General features: G+C 43.3%; 1 protein-coding gene across 1 annotated transcript in view; it reads left to right on the forward strand.

Annotated features, from left to right (window-relative positions):
• Positions 1–1,879: 1,879 nt before the first annotated feature.
• The window catches only part of LOC128059985 (olfactory receptor 5AK2-like), a 31,970-nt gene continuing 14,808 nt past the window's right edge, over positions 1,880–19,041 (forward strand). The window contains exons 1-6 of the mRNA XM_052652207.1: positions 1,880–1,986; positions 2,335–2,482; positions 2,758–2,814; positions 3,045–3,111; positions 6,081–6,145; positions 8,191–8,500. Coding sequence (XP_052508167.1) covers positions 1,880–1,986; positions 2,335–2,482; positions 2,758–2,814; positions 3,045–3,111; positions 6,081–6,145; positions 8,191–8,500 — 754 coding nt within the window. The remainder of the gene's footprint in view (positions 1,987–2,334; positions 2,483–2,757; positions 2,815–3,044; positions 3,112–6,080; positions 6,146–8,190; positions 8,501–19,041) is intronic.

Raw genomic sequence — 19,041 nt, forward strand, 5'->3', positions numbered from 1 at the left:
TTTGGAAAGGCCTGGTTTTCATAAAGCATGATGAAAATCTAAAGCTCAGTATTGCTTACTTTGGCCCCTGAAATAACACAGCTCTATTGAGAAAAATTTGTTGGTAATGAAGTTCAAGGGATGAGCTGTGGCTCCTTTAGAGTAAGGAGGACAGCCATCCATCACCGAATACACAGGGCCTTTGTGACATGTGTTGTTCTTACCCCAGCACTGGCACTTTATCACTTTGATAAGGATGACAAAAGGATTGGTTACTGAGTAAACTGTTGTATACCATTATAATGTTTATGGATTCTATCTGCAATATTTCTAATTTTGATCTGTGTTCTACAGACATGGGGGAGCCCTTCCTCTCAAGTTACTTATGACCCACATTAGTTTGGTAAATTATACTTCCACCAGGCTGGCTATCTGGCAACAAGTCTCTCCAAGAATGCCAGGTCCAGACTGGTTTTCAGGCTTATTCTCCTGAATTCTTTATTCAAGCTCTTTCTTATATGACTCGAACCAAGGACTTGGAACTCGGGAGTATTTACAACTTGGTATCCATTCCCCATATAAAGGTAGGACTACACCCTATTTCAGCAGGAAGCAGCTAGAGCAGTCCTCACCTGATTCCCTTAAAGACCTGGGGAAGGATGAAATGGAATTGGAGGTTGAAACCCAGTCACCCTGTCAAGTATAAACATACCCACATATTCTCCTCAAGACTGAAGAGCATCAGAGAAAAAGGGGAACCTGTAACAGGGGAGTGAGCTCAGCCCTTAGGACAGAGGCCATTGCTAGCATCGTTCCTCTGTACCCTGTTCCAGGCAGTGAGTCCTGATTAGTCTCACGATAGTGCAGCAGTGGGCCGTGCCACTGACAACCAACCATTCAGAAATGACAGTGAGGGGATTAGGACAAGAGTGGAGCGGTGGCCATGAGGCGGAGAGTGGGGTAAGAGGTGGATCCTGGCCTTTTCCCCGAGTCCCTCCAGCTCATCCAGCCTTGGGCCAGCAGCTGAGCCAGGGTGCCCAAAGAATAGGCTTGGGGTGTGTTCTGCAGGGCCTCAGCACTCTCACCAAGGCCACCCACTAGCCTTGGCCCAGGACTTGAGGAGATGGTGGACATCCACCATCCTTATCTCTGGGGCCTGACAGCAGTGTCAGCCACCCTGCGGTGCAGTCTGTAGGATCTGGCCTCCCTTTGGGTGGCCTGAGCAGCCTGAAGGCCAGTTGTGTTGGGTACCTGGCTCTTTCAGCAATGACAGCTGGGAGAGTCTGAGGACCCGGATCTGAGGGAGTTGCCAGCTGAGATCTGCCTCCTCTTAGCCAAGGAAGGGTACCTTGGAGGGTGAGAGCTGTGCCTTGGGACCTTGTCCTTTCTTGTCAGGACAGAGAACAGCATTCGTTTGGTACAGATTTACTGAAATATCATTATCTGACCATGACCTGACTTCAAGAACAAAGGATCTGACATCAAAAGGTTTGCAACAACTAACCGCACCTCTCCTTCACCTCTTGCTCTTAAAGGTCTTTGCTGAAAGCTTTCAGTAGTTTTGGAGTTCTTAGGGCATGAGCCACCCATCTCTTTGCATGGTCCTGTAATCAACCTTTCTTTGTTCCAAATTCCAATGGTTTAGTATTGTCTGGCCTCACTGTGCCTTGAGCACATGAACTTGTGTTTTTGGTAACACTACAGGACAGAGCCCATAGTCTGTTCTCTGGACACCTCAACTCACCTGCTGGCTCAAGGCCAGGTGAGCTGTGAGGCCTTGTGGAGAAGGCCAGGATCAGCCTCTTCCCTCACTTGATACCTCATTACCATGATTCCACTGTTGTCTGAATCCTCTCACTGTCATTTCTTGGCCCTTGGTTGCTTGTGGGCAGGACCCACTATGGCACCAACTAATGGGTCAGCAGAACCAAGAAACCCATTCATTCGAGGCTGGCACCTGGTTTTTGGGCACAACCACCTCCCTTATGAGAAAGTCCATTGCTCAAGGTGGGCTGCTAGTGACCACACACCCAGGGAGCCCCATCTCCCAGGGGAGGTCCTAGTGGGCCTGCAGTGGAGAGAAACCTGGCCCAAACCCCTCAGCACAGCATTCCCCTCCAACGTATGTCAGGGAAGCAGCAGAGACTTTATGTTGGTTACTGTGCTGCAGGTGGTCAGGACAGTACAGTGAACTGTGATTTCCTCGGGGCCTCTTTACCTCCAAGTGTACTTTGACTCTAATTACTGGGAAGCTCAGGCAACAACAATAATAATAATGCCAGTTGACATTAATTCTGTGCCAGGCATAGACACATAATCCTCACAGAATTCAATACTCTTGTCCCTGTTTTATAGGCGAGGAAACAGAGGCGCAGAGAAGTTAAGTAGCTTGTCCAAGGTTACACAGCTGGTAGGCAATGGAGGCAGTACTAAAACCAGGATGTCTGTCCCCATAGCCAAGTACTACTTGGTGTCTACTAAAAAATTCCACAAGACGAGAGTTGTGAGTTAAGTATTAGGGCACAATGAGGACTATAGCCCAGAAGATAGCATTTCATATAGCTCTGGGAAACTGCTCCAAGGAGGTGGGGGTAGGGGAAGGTCAGCATATATGTGATTTTGATGAAGGGAGAAGACATGAAATCAAGAACATACTTTTTGCAGAAGTTTGCCGCCAGTTACCAGAAGCAGATAGCTAAGTAAGAGGAAATGTAAGAATTGGGGTCATAAAATACTCTTCTGAAAATATTGGAGTCCTGTTTTGTCGGTTTTTCGCAGAGCACAGAGTACCTCATTCCTGATATCAATGCTGAACTCCTTCCAGGTTTGCTGAAGGTCAGCAACTCCAGTGGCTCATAATTAGATACTTGCAGAGTAGATGGCAAGTGCTAATTTGTAGGTGACATTTGCCACTGGCATGAAGAAAAACTTTCTGTAGCCCAGCCAGGACAGGTATCATATTTAGATTTCCTCCACCACACTCTAGTCCTTTCTCTGTTTTACCTTAGAATGGATGAGGTGTTCCTTTATTGGCGTGTTCATTTATTTGTTTTCATACCTCTTAGACACAAACCAGAAGCACTACCAGAAGCATGGCCCACTTTTCAGAGGGGTCTGCAAAGCTTTCTACAGGTTAGTTAGAGACATACAGGCTGATGCTTTTTTGAAGGACCCCGGGAGCTGGTGCGGAATGCAGGAATCCTTTGGGAACCTGTACCAAAGGACTGTCCGGCTCTGCTTTTTTTTAATCTTATTCTAGAAAATTTTACAAATGCAAAATGTCTTCTACAATGAACCTCCATATAACTATTACTCAGCTTTCATAATTCTTAACTGATAACCAATCTTGTTTTCTGTTACACCTTCCATTCCCCACATCTGATTATTTTCAATCAGTTCTTAGGTATTATATAATTTCATCCAGAAATATTTCAATATGAATATAAAATATATGGATTATTATTTAAAACATAACAAAAATATCATTTCACATATTTGAAATTGACATCAACATTCAAATGTTAAAAAGCAGAAAAAAAAATAAGAGACAGCAATAATTAAGGCTGATTCTAGAGAGTCAGTATGGTCTTTCAGAATAAGAAACCCTGGCAACAATGCCTGCCGGACTTTGGCCACTGTGCCTTGAACTTCTCATGTGGTAAACTAAAAGCATTAGAAAGATAAGTTTTCACCTACCTCTGATGTTGTAGAAGTTTTCATAGTGAGATGGGTTATCTTGTACCTATGAGCCTGAGTACCATTTAATGTACCCTCAAAATTTCTATTAATGTCTTTGATAGCATTTCATCTATCTCCTCTACCAGAATGTACACTTATTGACCATCAAGAACTTATCTCTTATTCACTGTCAGATCCTCAGTTCCTAGTGGAAAAATTATAAAGGATCTTGTGTGCTGAGCCAAGGAGTTTTAATTTTATCCTGAAAGAATGAGGAGTCATGGACGGAATTCAATGAGAGAAGATGGATCACCAGAAGTGTCTTTAAGAAAGATGGGATTTGTGGAAGGTGAGAGTAGCAAATGGGAGGACAGTTAGGAAGTTACTTTTATGATCCTGAGCCTAGGTAGCAAAGATATGAACTAAGGAAATAAATGGTCTTCCCAGGTGGCTCAGTGGTAAAGAATCCACCTGCCAAACAGCAGGGGCAGATTCAGTCCCTAGGTTGAGATCCAGTCCCTGGAGAAGGAAATTGCAACCCACTCCAGTATCCTTACCTGGGAAATCCCATGTACAGAGGAACCTGGCGGGCTATAGTCCATGGGGTCACAAAGTCAAAAACGACTGAGCAACTAAATAACAACAGCATCCTTCAACCCACGAAACCTAAACTCTGAAGTCTCCAAGAGGTTCAGTAATGCCCATATTCACTAGGTTAATGGGAGATACCACCAAGCTTTAGACACAGGCAGAATGACTCAGAGTTCATGCTTCAAAAACTACTGTGCCACACAGCCTATTACCTTGCTCACCCTCCTAGGGAAAAAAAAAATGAAAGAAGACAGTAATTTAATACTGGGAAATCACCAAATGTAAAAGGAGGCAATAAAATATAAATTTATAACAGCATTTTGTTTTTTAGCCAGGGATAGCCAGAGTCGGACACGACTGAGCGACTTCACTTGCACTTTTCACTTTCATGCATTGGAGAAGAAAATGGCAACCCGCTCCAGTGTTCTTGGCTGGAGAATCCCAGGGCCTGGTGGGCTGCCGTCTATGGGGTCACACAGAGTCGGACACGACTGAAACAACTTAGCAGCAGCAGTTAATGTTACAGCAAAAGTAGAAATGAATAAATGGCCTTAAGCACAAACCAGTCAAACAGGTTTTCAAAAATTAAACAACCTTGGTTATTCTTTAGTTGTTACTACTGACAAACACTTGTAGCTACTTGTCTTTCACAAATCCGATTATTCTGACTCCATATGAATTTTGCTCAGCACCTGGCATTCTTCTCCCCTACACTCCCTCGTGGTTCAAAAAGGAATTCATGAGCTGACAACCTCAGAGACACCAGACTCAGTTACTCAGCTGCCTGACTCCAGCTTTGACCATAAATGTAGCAGAAGAAAAGAAGAATGTAAGACCTTCACCACTCTGATCCTTTTCAGCTACCCCAAGCCCCAAATCCTAACTATAAAACCTCTCCCTATTTCCCAGGGAGGAGGGCACAGTTCCTGAGTCCCTACCCTGCTGTGTTCCTTCTTTGCCTGACAAAGTCTTTCTCTTTTCTCCAAAACTCTGTCTCGTACTTCTATTCAGCATCAGTGTATAGAAAGCCAAAACTTTGTCAGCACTAATAAAGTATGGCAGGAAGTTAATCATGTTAATCAATTGAGGCTTGTGAATGTCTCTGATAATGATAAGGACAGACCTCAAGTCAGGAACCTGGCTGTATAAAGCCCCGAGAGTCCTTTAGGTATATGGTATCGAGGAAAACTGCATCAGGGGGAAAAGAAAGAGGGGCACCAGATTTGGAGAAGTCTTCCAAAGAGAACAATTCTGATAACCCTTTTCATAGCAACACCCCTAGGGTTCAAAAGGCATATGCATGTAGATTCCTCACTCGCTCTTCCAACTCTATGGAGGCAGCCGTGTCTGGTGTCATTACCTCCACGGTTCAAACGACTTAAAGTGAAAAATCCAGGATGCAAAGACAGATTTTCAAAATCCAAGATTAGCTCCTGGTTGGAACAGATGGTTCCCAAACTTATGGTAAACAAATGCAAAGTCCCTAAAGGACAGAAACTTGAAAAAAAAATATTTTTTAATGGCCTCAGCTGGGAAGTTCAATTCTGTACACTTAACTCAGTCCCCAGTAACTGAGATTCTCATAAGAATGGCTCTTAATCCCACAGCCCTCAAAAATACCCTCCCCCCATTTGCAGCAGAAGCAAAATATCACCTTGCCACAAGTGTAGAAAGGGATATTCTAACATTAAATAAGATTTTCTAAAAAAAAAAAAAAAATTACTCCTGTCACATTTTTTTCTAAGCAGACACTTGCTTTAGTGTCTGGAAGGAAAATCCAAACCTATATGTCAGAAAAACTCACCCAGAATTTTATCTCTGATTCTTTGCAGGTTCTAGAAGAATCCTCTTCCAGAAAAATCAGGAGTTAAAATTAGTAGCACGATTTGCTGACGGGGTAAGTTGGGAAGACTTGGAGCATGGATATTTAAAACAATGCCTCGGATATCGTCAATGCTCCTTGAAAGTTTTGAGACTGAGATAATCCATCTTAGTTAACACTTTGGGAAAGGGGAAAGTCAGGTCTAGAATCAAAATTTACTTGAGAATATCTTTGAGTAGAACGGTGGTTGCCAGGGGCCAGAGGGTGGAGGAAATGTTGGTCACAAGGCACAAAGTTCCAGTTGTAAGAGGAATGGGTTCTGAGGATCTAATGTACAGCATAGTGACTGCAGTTACCACTTCTGTGCCCTGTGCTTGACAGTTGCCGTAAAAATAGATTTTAAACGTTCTCACTAGAATAGCAGCAACAACATGGCAGTTATATAAGGCGAAGGATGTCTTAATTAACCTACTGTAAATAATTAGCAATATATGTTTATACATATATATTGCTAACCATATACGTTGGGCTTCCCTGGTGGCGATAGCAAAGAATCTGCCTGCCAATGCAAGAGACCCAGATTCAATCCCTGAGCCAGGAAGAGTCCCTTGAGAAGGAAATGGCAACCCACTCCAGTATTCTTCCCTAGAGAATTCCATGGACAGAGGAACCTGGCAAGCTACAGTTCATGCAGTCACAAAGAGTCAGACATGACTGAGCAAATGAACTGAACTGAACTGAACTGAACTGTTCAGTCACTATGTCATGTCTGACTCTTTGCAACCCCATGGACTGCAGCATGCCAGGCCTCCCTGTCCATCACCAACTCCCAGAGTCCACCCAAACCCGTGTCCATTGAGTCGGTGATGCCATCCAACCATCTCACCCTCTGTCATCTCCTTCTCCTCCTGCCCTCAGTCTTTCCCAGTATCAGGGTCTTTTCAAATGAGTCAGCTCTTTGCATCACATGGCCAAAGTATTGGAGTTTCAGCTTCAACATCAGTCCTTCCAATGAACACCCAGGACTGATCTCCTTTAGGATGGACTGGTTGGCTCTCCTTGCAGTCCAAGGGAATCTCAAGAGTCTTCTCCAACACCACAGTTCAACAGCATCAATTCTTCGGCACTCAGCTTTCTTTATAGTCCAACTCGCACATCCGTACGTGACCACTGGTAAAACCATAGCCTTGACTAGACGGACCTTTGTTGGCAAGGTAATGTCTCTTCTTTTTAATATGCTGTCTAGGTTGGTCATAACTTTCCTTCCAAGGAGTCAGCGTCTTTTAAGTTGATGGCTGCAGTCACCATCTGCAGCGATTTTGGAGCCCAGAGAAATAAAGTCAGCCACTGTTTCCCCATCTATTTGCCATTAAGTGATGGGACTGGATGCCACGTTCTTAGTTTTCTGAATGTTGAGCTTCAAGCCAAATTTTTCACTGTCCTCTTTCACTTTCATGAAGAGACTCTTTAGTTTTTCTTCGCTTTCTGCCATAAGGATGGAGTCATCTGCATATCTGAGGTTACTGATGTTTCTCCCGGCAACCTTGATTCCAGCTTTTGCTTCCTCCAGCCCAGCATTTCTCATGATGTACTCTGCATAAAAGTTAAATAAGCAGGGTGGCAATATACAGCTGCTGCTGCTACTGCTAAGTCGCTTCAGTCGTGTCCGACTCTGTGCGACCCCATAGACGGCAGCCCACCAGGCTCCCCGGTCCCTGAGATTCTCCAGGCAAGAACACTGGAGTGAGTTGCCATTTCCTTCTTCAATGCATGAAAGTGAAAAGTGAAAGTGAAATCACTCAGTCGTGTCTGACTTCTCGACCCCATGGACTGCAGCCTACCAGGCTCCTCCATCCATGGGATATTCCAGGCAAGAGTACTGGAGTAGGTTGCCATTGCCTTCTCCAACAGCCTTATAGAAAGATAAAATTAACACTCCAGAGCGTCGCTGGATACACCGAAGGGAGGGTCGGGAGGCCGCGCCTGCGCAGTACCTGCCAACAGTGGAGGGTCCGGGGTTCCGTCCCCAGGAGGCGGCACAAAGAGAAGCCGCCTGAGGCCACAGGTGCGCAGCCAGGGCCAGAGGCCGACCTGGCTCCCTCTCACTGGTCCTGGAGAAGCTGCTGGAGAAGCCCCCGCCTGAGGTGCGCCGCGATAAAGAGAAGGAAAAGCTGGCGGAAGAACAGGCTGAGAAAGCCAAGGGCAAGTCTGTAAGCAGACCTTGCCAGGTGACTGTCCTCTGTCAGTTTCACCCTCTGTCCATGGACCCGGACGGGCTCCTGCTGGAGAAGGGCCTCCCCCAGACCCCAGCCACCTGGCTGAGAACCTTCTGCTGCCTGTGGCTGAGCTGGAAGGGAAGGAGTCTCTTCCAGGGCATCCCTGCTGCTCCTCCATCACCCTCTTCAGCCCTCAGAAACCTGTCCAGCCGAGGTTGGTGCTGGGTCTTTGGGAGGACCACCTCCCATACGAGGAAGCCCACTGCCTATGGTGGGCTGCTGGTGACCACACACCCAGTGAGGCCTGGCCCCCGGGGGGTTGTGGGGGAGGTCCTGGTGGGCCCGCAGTGGGGGAAACCGTCTGCTCCCCACCCTGCAGCACAGCCCTCCCCTCCAACCTGGGGACTCCAGCTTATGTCACGGCCGTGGCAGCAGCAGTGGAGCCTCTGTGTTGGTTACTGTGCTGAGGTGCTCAGGACAGGGCGGTGGGCTGCATTTTCATGGTTGCTCTTGCTCCCACTCCGATTATTGGTAAGCTCAGGCAATAATGTTAATGTCAGCTGACATTTGTTTAGCATTTACTTTATGCCAGGCATAAACACATAATCCTCACCAAAGAAATGATATTCGTATTCCCATTTTATAATTGAGAAAACAGAGGCACAGAGACGTTCAGTAACTTGCTCAAGGTCACACAGATAGTAGGCAACAGAGGTAGTACTAGAACCAGAATGCCTGCTGGAGAAGGGCCTCCCCACCGGCCCACAGGTACTGACTAGCCACGCACTGCTTAGGCGCTGGCACTAAGAAGATAGTCCGGCAGCAAGTGAGGACCAACATCATTTTGGGGATTCCTCCATCATCCTCTGGTTCTGCCAGGAGCCAGCGTGAGGAACTCCGCTCGTGGCAAAGGTCATGAGGAAGGAAGCTTGGCATATGCAAAGGCGTGATCAAGCCTCAGGAAACCCCCTGTTCCAGAGCATCTACCCCCAAACCAGAGTCTATCTACTTTACTGTTTCATGCTCTCGCCTACACCTCTGACTTTATGGGGGGGCTGTTCCCCACCAGTTCTCTCAGAGAAGGAGTAAACGTGCAGCTCCAAGTCAATAAAAATTATTGGGCATGACAAGAGTGTTTCAACTTAGGAACTCCTCTGAAGGTTATCTAGCCCGCCTGTATAGGTTCGTCCGACCACATGTGATTGTTTACAGCCTCCCAACCGTGAGAGGCACGAGATGTTTTAGACTTACTAAAGGCAAATTCTTTTGGGAAGTTAGAAATTATTAGTATAGTGGGTTGGTTAGGAATTATATTGGTGAAGGGTTTTTCATTTTTTGTGCCATTGCTGCTAATTCCCTGCCCTGGGTGGGACAAGGGTGTCTCAGGTCAAACTAGTTTGTGTGACAGGATTATCCATACTCCTGCCACTATGCACATGATTGTTTACTACCTCTCAACCACAAACAGCACAGAGAGCTTGGAGTATTTTGAAAATCTTAATTAGCATAGGGCTTTTCTCATTGTTGAGTCAATGATTGCCAGGCCTCCATATCCTTAGGCACCTGGGAATATATTAATCAATGTATTTGGAATATAGAAAAGGAAATATAGTAGTTTTTAATGTTAGCAATACTAGACTTTTTGAGCTAATGAATTTTCTCTTTTGTAATAGATCACTGTACTTTGTTATAAATCACTGTGTCCTTGCTATGTAAAAATGTAACTTTATCACTAGCTTAAGATAGATCTTAAGGGGAACATCGGTGAAGGGTTTTCATTTGTTGGGCTGATGTTTGCTGCTAAATCTCCATATTCCCTGCCCTTATAATGAATATAACTAGCATATAGGAGAAAGAAGTTTTAACCTTTAAGATTAATCATGTTAACATTGGGTTAAATAAATTCCTTTCTTGATTGTAACTCACTACACCCTCACCCTATAGGAATGCAACTTTATTTGGAGGGTGGTGCCTAGTTTAAGAAAAAACACCCTTGGAAAAAAATAAGTTTTTTGATTATCAGAAAGAAAGGGTCATAAAATGTCAGCAGGCCTCATGGCCACAAGATGATGTAAAACCCCTAAGATCGTTTTTTATGTAAAGCACCTGATTTTGATAAAGGTCAGGACTGCTGACCCCTGCATGACTCTGTATTCATCCCTATGTGTAACAAAAGGTATATAAGCAAACCTGAAAATAAAGAAATCGGATCAGTTTCAGGAAAGACTGATTCCTCCGTGTCGTTTTCTTCCCTTCCGGCTGAATTCCCATCTGGTACGTGGGTACTCACCAAGCCTACTAATTCTGCCTGGGCTTCTAAGATCGGACCGGGGAGGCCTCAGTGCCTCCTCTCCTTTGGGAGAATGGAAAGACGCCCGCGGCCTACATAAGTGGTGATTGGTGTTCCACGTAAACCAAGTTATTCAGCCTCCTTTTCTCCACTAATTTTCCTACTACACTATCCGTTTCTAATCTCTCTATATATCTGTAATTAAATAAGTTTTTTCCTAGGACGCCAGTTCTGTCCCCACCTTTGAATTACCCTGGATCCACCAGGGCTGGACCCCGGCATTGTTCTTTTTCAGTTTTACCTCCAGAGGTTGGTTGTTTTGATTTTTCCCAAGCCTCTTGGACATGAATCCAGCAAAGCAGACATGGCTTCCTTTTCAAGGGAGTCTGTAGAGTTTTCTGTAGACTCATTGAAAGACATACAGGGTGATGTCTCCTGGGAAGAATTCTGGGAACTGGTATGAAACCCCGAGAACTTTTACCAAAGGATTCCCATACTTTTTTTTTAACTTTTCATTGTGGAAAACTTTCCACAGGCAAAAGCAAAAGGCTTTCATAATGAACCTCCATGTAACTGTCACTCAGCTTCTTTAATGCTTAACTCATAACCAGTCTTGTTTTCTGTAGCCCTTTCCATTCCCCATCCTTGATTATTTTCAATCAGTTCCTAGATATTATATCATTTCATCCATAAATATTTCAAAATATATAAGAATTCTTTTTAAAAATATAGCAAAAATACCAATTTCACATCTGAAATAACATTCAAATGTTAAGGAAAAAGAAAAATAGAAATAGCAATAATTAAGACTCTAAGAAGGAGTCAGTGTATGCTATGCTATGCTAAGTCGCTTCAGTCGTGTCCGACTCTGTGCGACCCCATGGACAGCAGCAGCCCTCCAGGCTCCTCTGTCTACGGGATTCTCCAGGCAAGAATACTGGAGTGGGTTGCCATTTCCTTCTCCATTTCCTTCTCCAGAAAAATAAAGCACTGGCAATTTCCTTCTCCAGAAAAATAAAGCACTGGCAATAATGTCTACTGGGCTTTGGCCTCTGTGCCTTGAACCTCTCATGTGGTAAATTAAATGAGGGAGATAAGATGATATTTAAGTTTTCACCTAGCTCTGATATTCTAATAGGTTTCATAACTAGGTGGATTATCCTGTACCTATGGGTCTGGGTACTTTTTAACATACTCTCCAAGTTGTTATTAATAATTTCAGTAGTATTTGATCTGTCTCCTCTACCAGAATGTCCACTTGTTATGGGCCAAGAACTTGTCTTCTTATTCACTGCTAGAGCCTCACGGTCTAGTGGGCAAATTGTGAAGAGTCTTGTGTGCTGAGCCAAGGAGTTTGAACTTTATCCTGAAAGAATGAAGGGTCATGGAAGGAACTCAGTGAGAGAAAATGCATCACCAGAAGTGTCTTTAAGAAAGATAGGATTTGTGGAAGATGAGAGTAGCTAATGGGAGGTCAATTAGGAAGTTATTCTTGTGATCCTGAGCTAATGGAGCAAAGGCATGAACTAAGGCAATAGATATGAAGATGGAAAGTTTGGAGCTTATGGAAGAGAAGCAGAATTAACTGGGCTTTAAAAGAGACATTCAAACAAAAGACCACTTTGAGGGACCCAAATACGGCCAATGGAAGGGAACTGTGGACCTCATTCCTGTTCAGACTGAGAGCATCAGTTCCCTCCTGGCAAGCTCTGACTCTTGGTGCGACCTCAGCCAGTGATCAAGATGCGGGGGGACAGCTGACGAGGGTGAAGCATGGTGAGTGATGCTGGTCGCCACTCGCAGGTTCAGTGCAGCTTACTCATTATGTACAGTGAGGATCTGGCCAATCAAATCGCAACTACTACAGTGTCTGCCGACTTGGTAGTTATTCAGGTAACAGATTCAAATATCTTGAGTGCTTCAGTAAACATGGATTATATCATTTAATGTATGATAGAATCCTTAAGCCCACAAACCCCAAAGTCCAAAGTCTCTAAGGGGTTCAGTAACTTGCCCACATTCACCAGGTTAGTGGGTAACAGAGCCAGGCTTTGGGCACAGGCAGAATGTCTCTGAGAGTTCATGCTTTAAAAATTCATGTGACGTACAGTCTACCACCTTGCCCATCCACATAGGTAAGAGATGAATACAGCCAGTTGATACTGGAGATTACCAAATATAAGAAGAGGAGGCAATAAAATATGAATTTATAACAACCTTTCATTGTTCAGCCAGAGTCCCTGCCAGGGAATCTAATGCCTGGAGGAGAAAGGATTTGACTTCTGTAGAATCACTCAGTAGTTGAGCTCAAGAACTTGAAAAGAACTCGCTAAAATGAGTTTGAATTTTATCCCTAAAGAATGAGGAGTCACGGAAGGAATTCAGTGAGAGAGGGTGAAGCTGTTGCCTGAATATCTACCAAGTAGGCAGACACAGTAGTAGTTGTAATTTGATTGGCCAAATCCTCACTGTACTTAACAAATAATCTACACTGAACCAGTGAGTGGTGGCCAGCATTACTTACCATGCTTCACCCTCTTCAGTGAATCTAGAACCATAGGGTAATGCTTGTGAGCTTTCTCCTAAAGACCACCACACGAATAATGTTGCAGCAAAAATAGAAATGAATAAACGGCCTTAAGCACAAACCAGCCAAACAGGGATGCAAGAGTTAAACAATCTGGGTTGTTATTTGGCTGTTGCTACTAACAAACACTTGTAGGTAGACAAGTCTTTCACAAAGCTCTGACTCCATATAAATTATACTCTGCACCTGGCAGTCTTCTCCCCCTACACTCCCTTGTAGCCATCTTGTGTTTCAAAACAAAAAAGTCACAGGCAGATAACCTCAGAGACACCAAACTGTTGCTGAGCCACCTGACATGGCTTTGACCATAGATTTCGCAGAAGAAAGGAAGAATGCAAGAGTTCCACCACTCTGATCCTTTTCACCTACCCCAGACCATAAGCCCTGACTATAAAACCTCTCCCTACTTCCCTGAGAGGAAGGCACAGTTCTTGAGGTGCTAGCCTTCTATGTTCCTTCTTGCCTGGCAAAGAAAGAAAGTTACTCTCTGTCTTTTCTCCAAACGCTGTCTCCATATTTCTATTCAGCAGCAGTGCCAAGATTTTTGCAACATTAATAAAGTGAGGCAGGGAGTTAATCATGTTAATAAACTGAGGCATGTGAATATCTCTCATGATGGGAACAGAGTTCAAGTTGAGGATCCTGGCTGTGCAAGGCCCCAAGAGTCATTCAGGTAGATAACAGTGAGAACAGATTCAGGGAAAGAAGAAAGAGGGGCACCCAGATTTGGAGATGTCTTCTAACAGGAATAATTCTGATAATCTTTTCATGGCAATACCCTCCACAGTTCAAAAGGCATATACATGTAAGTGCATTCCACACTCGCCCTTTCAGCAACAGCGAGGCAGCGATGTCTGGTCTCATTAGTTCTATTGCATAAGGGGAGAAACTGAGATTTAGAGTAAGTGGAAAATCCAAGATGCAGAGCCAAGTTTTCAAAATCCAAGATCAGCTACATGTTGGAACAGATGGCCCCCAAACTCTTGGAGTAAAGAAGTGTGAAGTGCCTAAAGGACAGACCTGAACAAAAAAATTTTAATGGTCTCAGCTGGGAAGCTCAATACCTGTATATTCAACTTAGTCCCCTGTGTTTAACATTCTCATGAGAATGGCCCTTAATCCAACAGCCCTTAAAATTAAATCCCCCATTTGTAACAGAAGGAAAATACCACTTTGCCACATACATAGAAAAGGATATTCTAACATAAATGGGAATTTCTAAAAAAAATAACTCTCGTCTGTAGTGTCTTGGAAGGAAAATCCAAGCTTAGACGTCAGAAAAATAGACCAAGAATTTTATCTGTGATTCTTTGCAGACTCCAGAAGAATCCTCTTCCAGAAAATCAGGAGTGGAAATGAGTAGCAGGATCTGCTGACCAGGATAGTTGGGAACACTTTGAACATCAGTGTTTAAAACAATGCCTTGGATATTGTCAATGCTCCATGAAAGTTTTGCAACTGAAATAATTCACCTTAGTTACCATTTAACACTTTGGGGAAAGGGGAAGTCAGGTCTAGAACCATAATTTACCTTACTTGAGAATATCTTTGAGTAGAACGGTGGTTGCCAGAGGCCAGAGGGTGGAGGAAATGTTGGTCACAGGGCACAAACTTCCAGTTGTAAGAGGAATGAGTTCTGAGGATCTAATGTATAGCATAGTGACTGCAGTTACCACTTCTGTGCCCTGTGCTTGACAGTTGCTGTACAAGTTGATTTTGCATGTTCTCACCATAACAAAGATAACATGGCGGTTATGTGAGGGGGAGGATGTGTCAGCTAATCTTAGTACAAATATGTGACAATGTATTTGGGTATCAAATCATCACATTATGCACCTTAGACTTACATGTTATGTGTCAGTTATCTATCAGTAAACCTGGGGGGAAAAAGAATATCACTGAAAGAGATACAAGAAAAATCTGTTATATACTAATATAGAAATTACTGCCAATTAGAGCAACACCCTACAATTGTGTATGTGAGTGCCTGCGCCTCTTGCCCTTACTTTGTGGGACAGCAGTCCTGTGCGTCCTGTTTGGAGTTACCATCACTGGTTGTTCACATCTCTAGTGTATATAATCCCAAATATGTTTTCATACCAGCTTGTCTTTTAATCTTGAAAATGGTGATGCCTTCTAATGTCTAGCAAAGGGGATGTGGCTTTGATTTCGTAAAACTGGCAGCATTTTGACTTGCTGAGAGAGGTGGTATATCTGTAATCTGTGCTTTAAAGGCAATTTGGGGGTGTAAATAATATTTTATATTACAAAAGACATGCAGAATATACAACCAACACATATAACCACCAAATATAAAGCATCACCAGCACCAGTAAAGCCTCAGTATTATACTCTGCTAGAATTAATCTATAAGCTCTTTCCCTCAATATTGTTTATTTTTTTAATTTGGGTTGAGAAGTGTAGCTCTTGTGAATTAATTCATTTTCATTAATGCATGATATTCTTCTCTACGCCCTTATTTATTTAATTATTACTTGTTTCATTCCTTTCCCATCTTTTTCTATTATATCAAATGGCTTCATTTATGTTTATAAAATCCACATTCACAATCTTTGAATTTAAATGATGAGTTCAGTCCATTTTTATTTTCCTTACTAATTCATTTAGACTTAGTTATCCCTTCTCAGGGGATTTCTATTTGTCTTGATTTTTCCTATTATTCTTTTTACCTTCTTTATTTTTATTTAGATTGATTGATTTTAAAAGTCCACTTGTTTCCCTAAACTTTAAAAAAACTTCATTGTTATCTTTTGCAATTTTTGAAAATACATACATAGAAGTAATAAAGTATAAGAATTTTAGAGCGCTCTAAATGTAGTGAATACTCCAATATAATATGTTAGTGTTAGCTGATATTTTTAATTTCTCACTTCCGCATAGACATAGGGCTTCCCAGGTGGTACTAGTGGTAAACAACCTGCCTGCCACGCAGGAGACATAACAGACGTGGGTTCTATCCCTGGGTCGGGAAGATCCCCTGGAGGAGGACACGACAAGCCACCCAGGAATCTTGCCTGGAGAATCCCATGGACAGAGGAGCTTGGTGGGCTTCAGTCCACGGGCTCGTAAAGAGTCAGACACCACTGAGCGACTAGCGCAAGCACAACATGGACAATACTATTGGTATTTTAAACTGCCTCTGTTTATGCCAATATGTTATTGACCACATTTGCCAGTTTCCAAGCTCACTACTTCTTTCTTCTAAGACTTTGCTCAGAAATCCTATTCCTCTCTTCTGGACAAGTCTTTAGAAGCATCTTTAGTGTACAACTATTGATGGTAAACTCTCTGCCTTTGTTCTTGCATGAAAGTGTTTTATTTTATCCATTTTTATTAATTTCTTATTTTAAAAAATAAAACCTTCATAAAAGTTAAAATGATAGCACAAGAAACACTGGTATGAACTTCACTTTGATTAACCCATTCTTTTCCTTTCCATTTAGCTTTATCTGTACACTGACAAATAGATAAGGGCTATTCAGCATTTATCTCCTACAAAGAAAATCTCTGTTATACCCAAGCTTTCTTGTCAAAGGAATTTAATATTGCTTCCCAGGTGGTTCAGTGGTAAAAAAAAAAATCTGCCTGCCAATGCAAGAGACACAGAAAATGTGGGTTCAATTCCTGGGTCAGGAAGATCCCCTGAAGAAGGAAATGGCCACCCACTCCAGTATTCTAGCCTGGAGAATCCCATGGACAGTGGGCTACAGCCCATGGAGTCGCAAAGAGCTGGACATGACTGAAAGACCGCGCACAAACAGAATAACATGGCCTCTTGTGGACTCATTATTCAAAATTCCCTACTTGTCCCAGCAATATCTCTTGTAGGTATTTTATTCTCAGATAATGGATTCAGTCAACAATTGTTTATGATAGTTATAATATCTTTCTAGTCTTTTTAAAATCTAAAAGTTCTTAGTTTTGTTTCTTGTTTTATGAAATTGACTTGTTTTTAGGTCCCCCCCCCCCCATCCCCCGCCAAAAAAAAAAAAAAAACTTTGACAAAGTTCCCACATCTGGATTGTTTTCAGGTTCCTTAATCATGACTCAGTTCAGTTCAGTTCAGTCTCTCAGTTGTGTCCAACTCTTTGAGACCCCATGAATTGCAGCATGCCAGGCCTTCCTGTCCATCACCAACTCCCAGAGTTCACTCAGACTCACGCCCATCGAGTCAGTGATGCCATCCAGCCATCTCATCCTTGGTCGTCCCCTTCTCCTCCTGCCCCCAATCCCTCCCAGCATCAGAGGCTTTTCCAATGAGTCAACTCTTTGCATGAGGTGGCCAAAGTACTGGAGTTTCAGCTTTAGCATCATTCCTTCCAAAGAAATCCTAGGGCTGATCTCCTTCAGAATGGACTGGTTGGATCTCCTTGCAGTCCAAGGGACTCTCAAGACTCTTCTCCAACACCACAGTTCAAAAGCATCAATTCTTCAGCACTCAGCTTTCTTCACAGTCCAACTCTCACATCTGTACATGACCACAGGGAAAACCGTAGCCTTGACTAGATGGACCTTTGTTGGCAAAGTAATGTCTCTGCTTTTGAATATACTATCTAGGTTGGTCATAACTTTTCTTCCAAGGAGTAAGCGTCTTTTAATTTCATGGCTGCAATCACCATCTGCAGTGATTATGGAGCCCCCCCCCCAAAAAAAACTCTGACACTGTTTCCACTGTTTCTCCATCTATTTCCAATGGAGTGATGGGATCATCTGCATATCTGAGGTTATTGATATTTCTCCCGGCAATCTTGATTCCAGCTTGTGCTTCTTCCAGTCCAGCGCTTCTCATGATGTACTCTGCATAGAATTTAAATAAGCAGGGTGACAATATACAGCCTGGATGTACTCCCTTCCTATTTGGAACCAGTCTGTTGTTCCATGTCCAGTGCTAACTGTTGCTTCCTGACCTGCATACAGATTTCTCAAGAGGCAGGTCAGGTGGTCTGGTACTCCCATCTCTTTCAGAATTTTCCACAGTTGATTGTGATCCACACAGTCAAAGGCTTTGGCTTAGTCAATAAAGCAGAAATAGATGTTTTTCTGGAACTCTCTTGCTTTTTCCATGATCCAGCAGATGTTGGCAATTTGATCTCTGGTTCCTCTGCCTTTTCTAAAACCACCTTGAACATCAGGGAGTTCATGATTCACATATTGCTGAAGCCTGCCTTGGAGAATTTTGAGCATTACTTTACTAGCATGTGAGATGAGTACAATTGTGTGGTAGTTTGAACATTCTTTGGCATTGCCTTTCTTTGGAATTGGAATGAAAACTGACCTTTTCCAGTCCTGTGGCCACTGCTGAGTTTTCCAAATTTGCTGGCGTATTGAGTGCAGCACTTTCACAGCATCATCTTTCAGGATTTGAAACAGCTCCACTGGAATTCCATCACCTCCACTAGCTTTGTTCGTAGTGATGCTTTCTAAGGCCCGCTTGACTTCACATTCCAGGATGTCTGGCTCTAGACAAGTGATCACACCATTGTGATTATCTTGGTCGTGAAGATCTTTTTTGAACAGTTCTTCTGTGTATTCTTGCCACCTCTTCTTAATCTCTTCTGCTTCTGTTAGGTCCATACCATTCCTGTCCTTCATTGAGCCCATCTTTGCATGAAATGTGCCCTTGGTATCTCTAATTTTCTTGAAGAGATCTCTCGTCTTTCCCATTCTGTTCTTTTCCTCTGTTTCTTCGCATTGATCGCTGAGGAAGGCTTTCTTATCTCTCCTTGCTATTCTTTGGAACTCTGCATTCAGATGCTTATATCTTTCCTTTTCTCCTTGGCTTTTCACTTCCCTTCTTTTCACAGCTATTTGTAAGGCCTCCCCAGACAGCCATTGTGCTTTTTTGCATTTCTTTTCC

This window comes from Budorcas taxicolor, chromosome 15, assembly GCF_023091745.1.
Source record: "Budorcas taxicolor isolate Tak-1 chromosome 15, Takin1.1, whole genome shotgun sequence".
NCBI classification, from domain to species: domain Eukaryota; kingdom Metazoa; phylum Chordata; class Mammalia; order Artiodactyla; family Bovidae; genus Budorcas; species Budorcas taxicolor.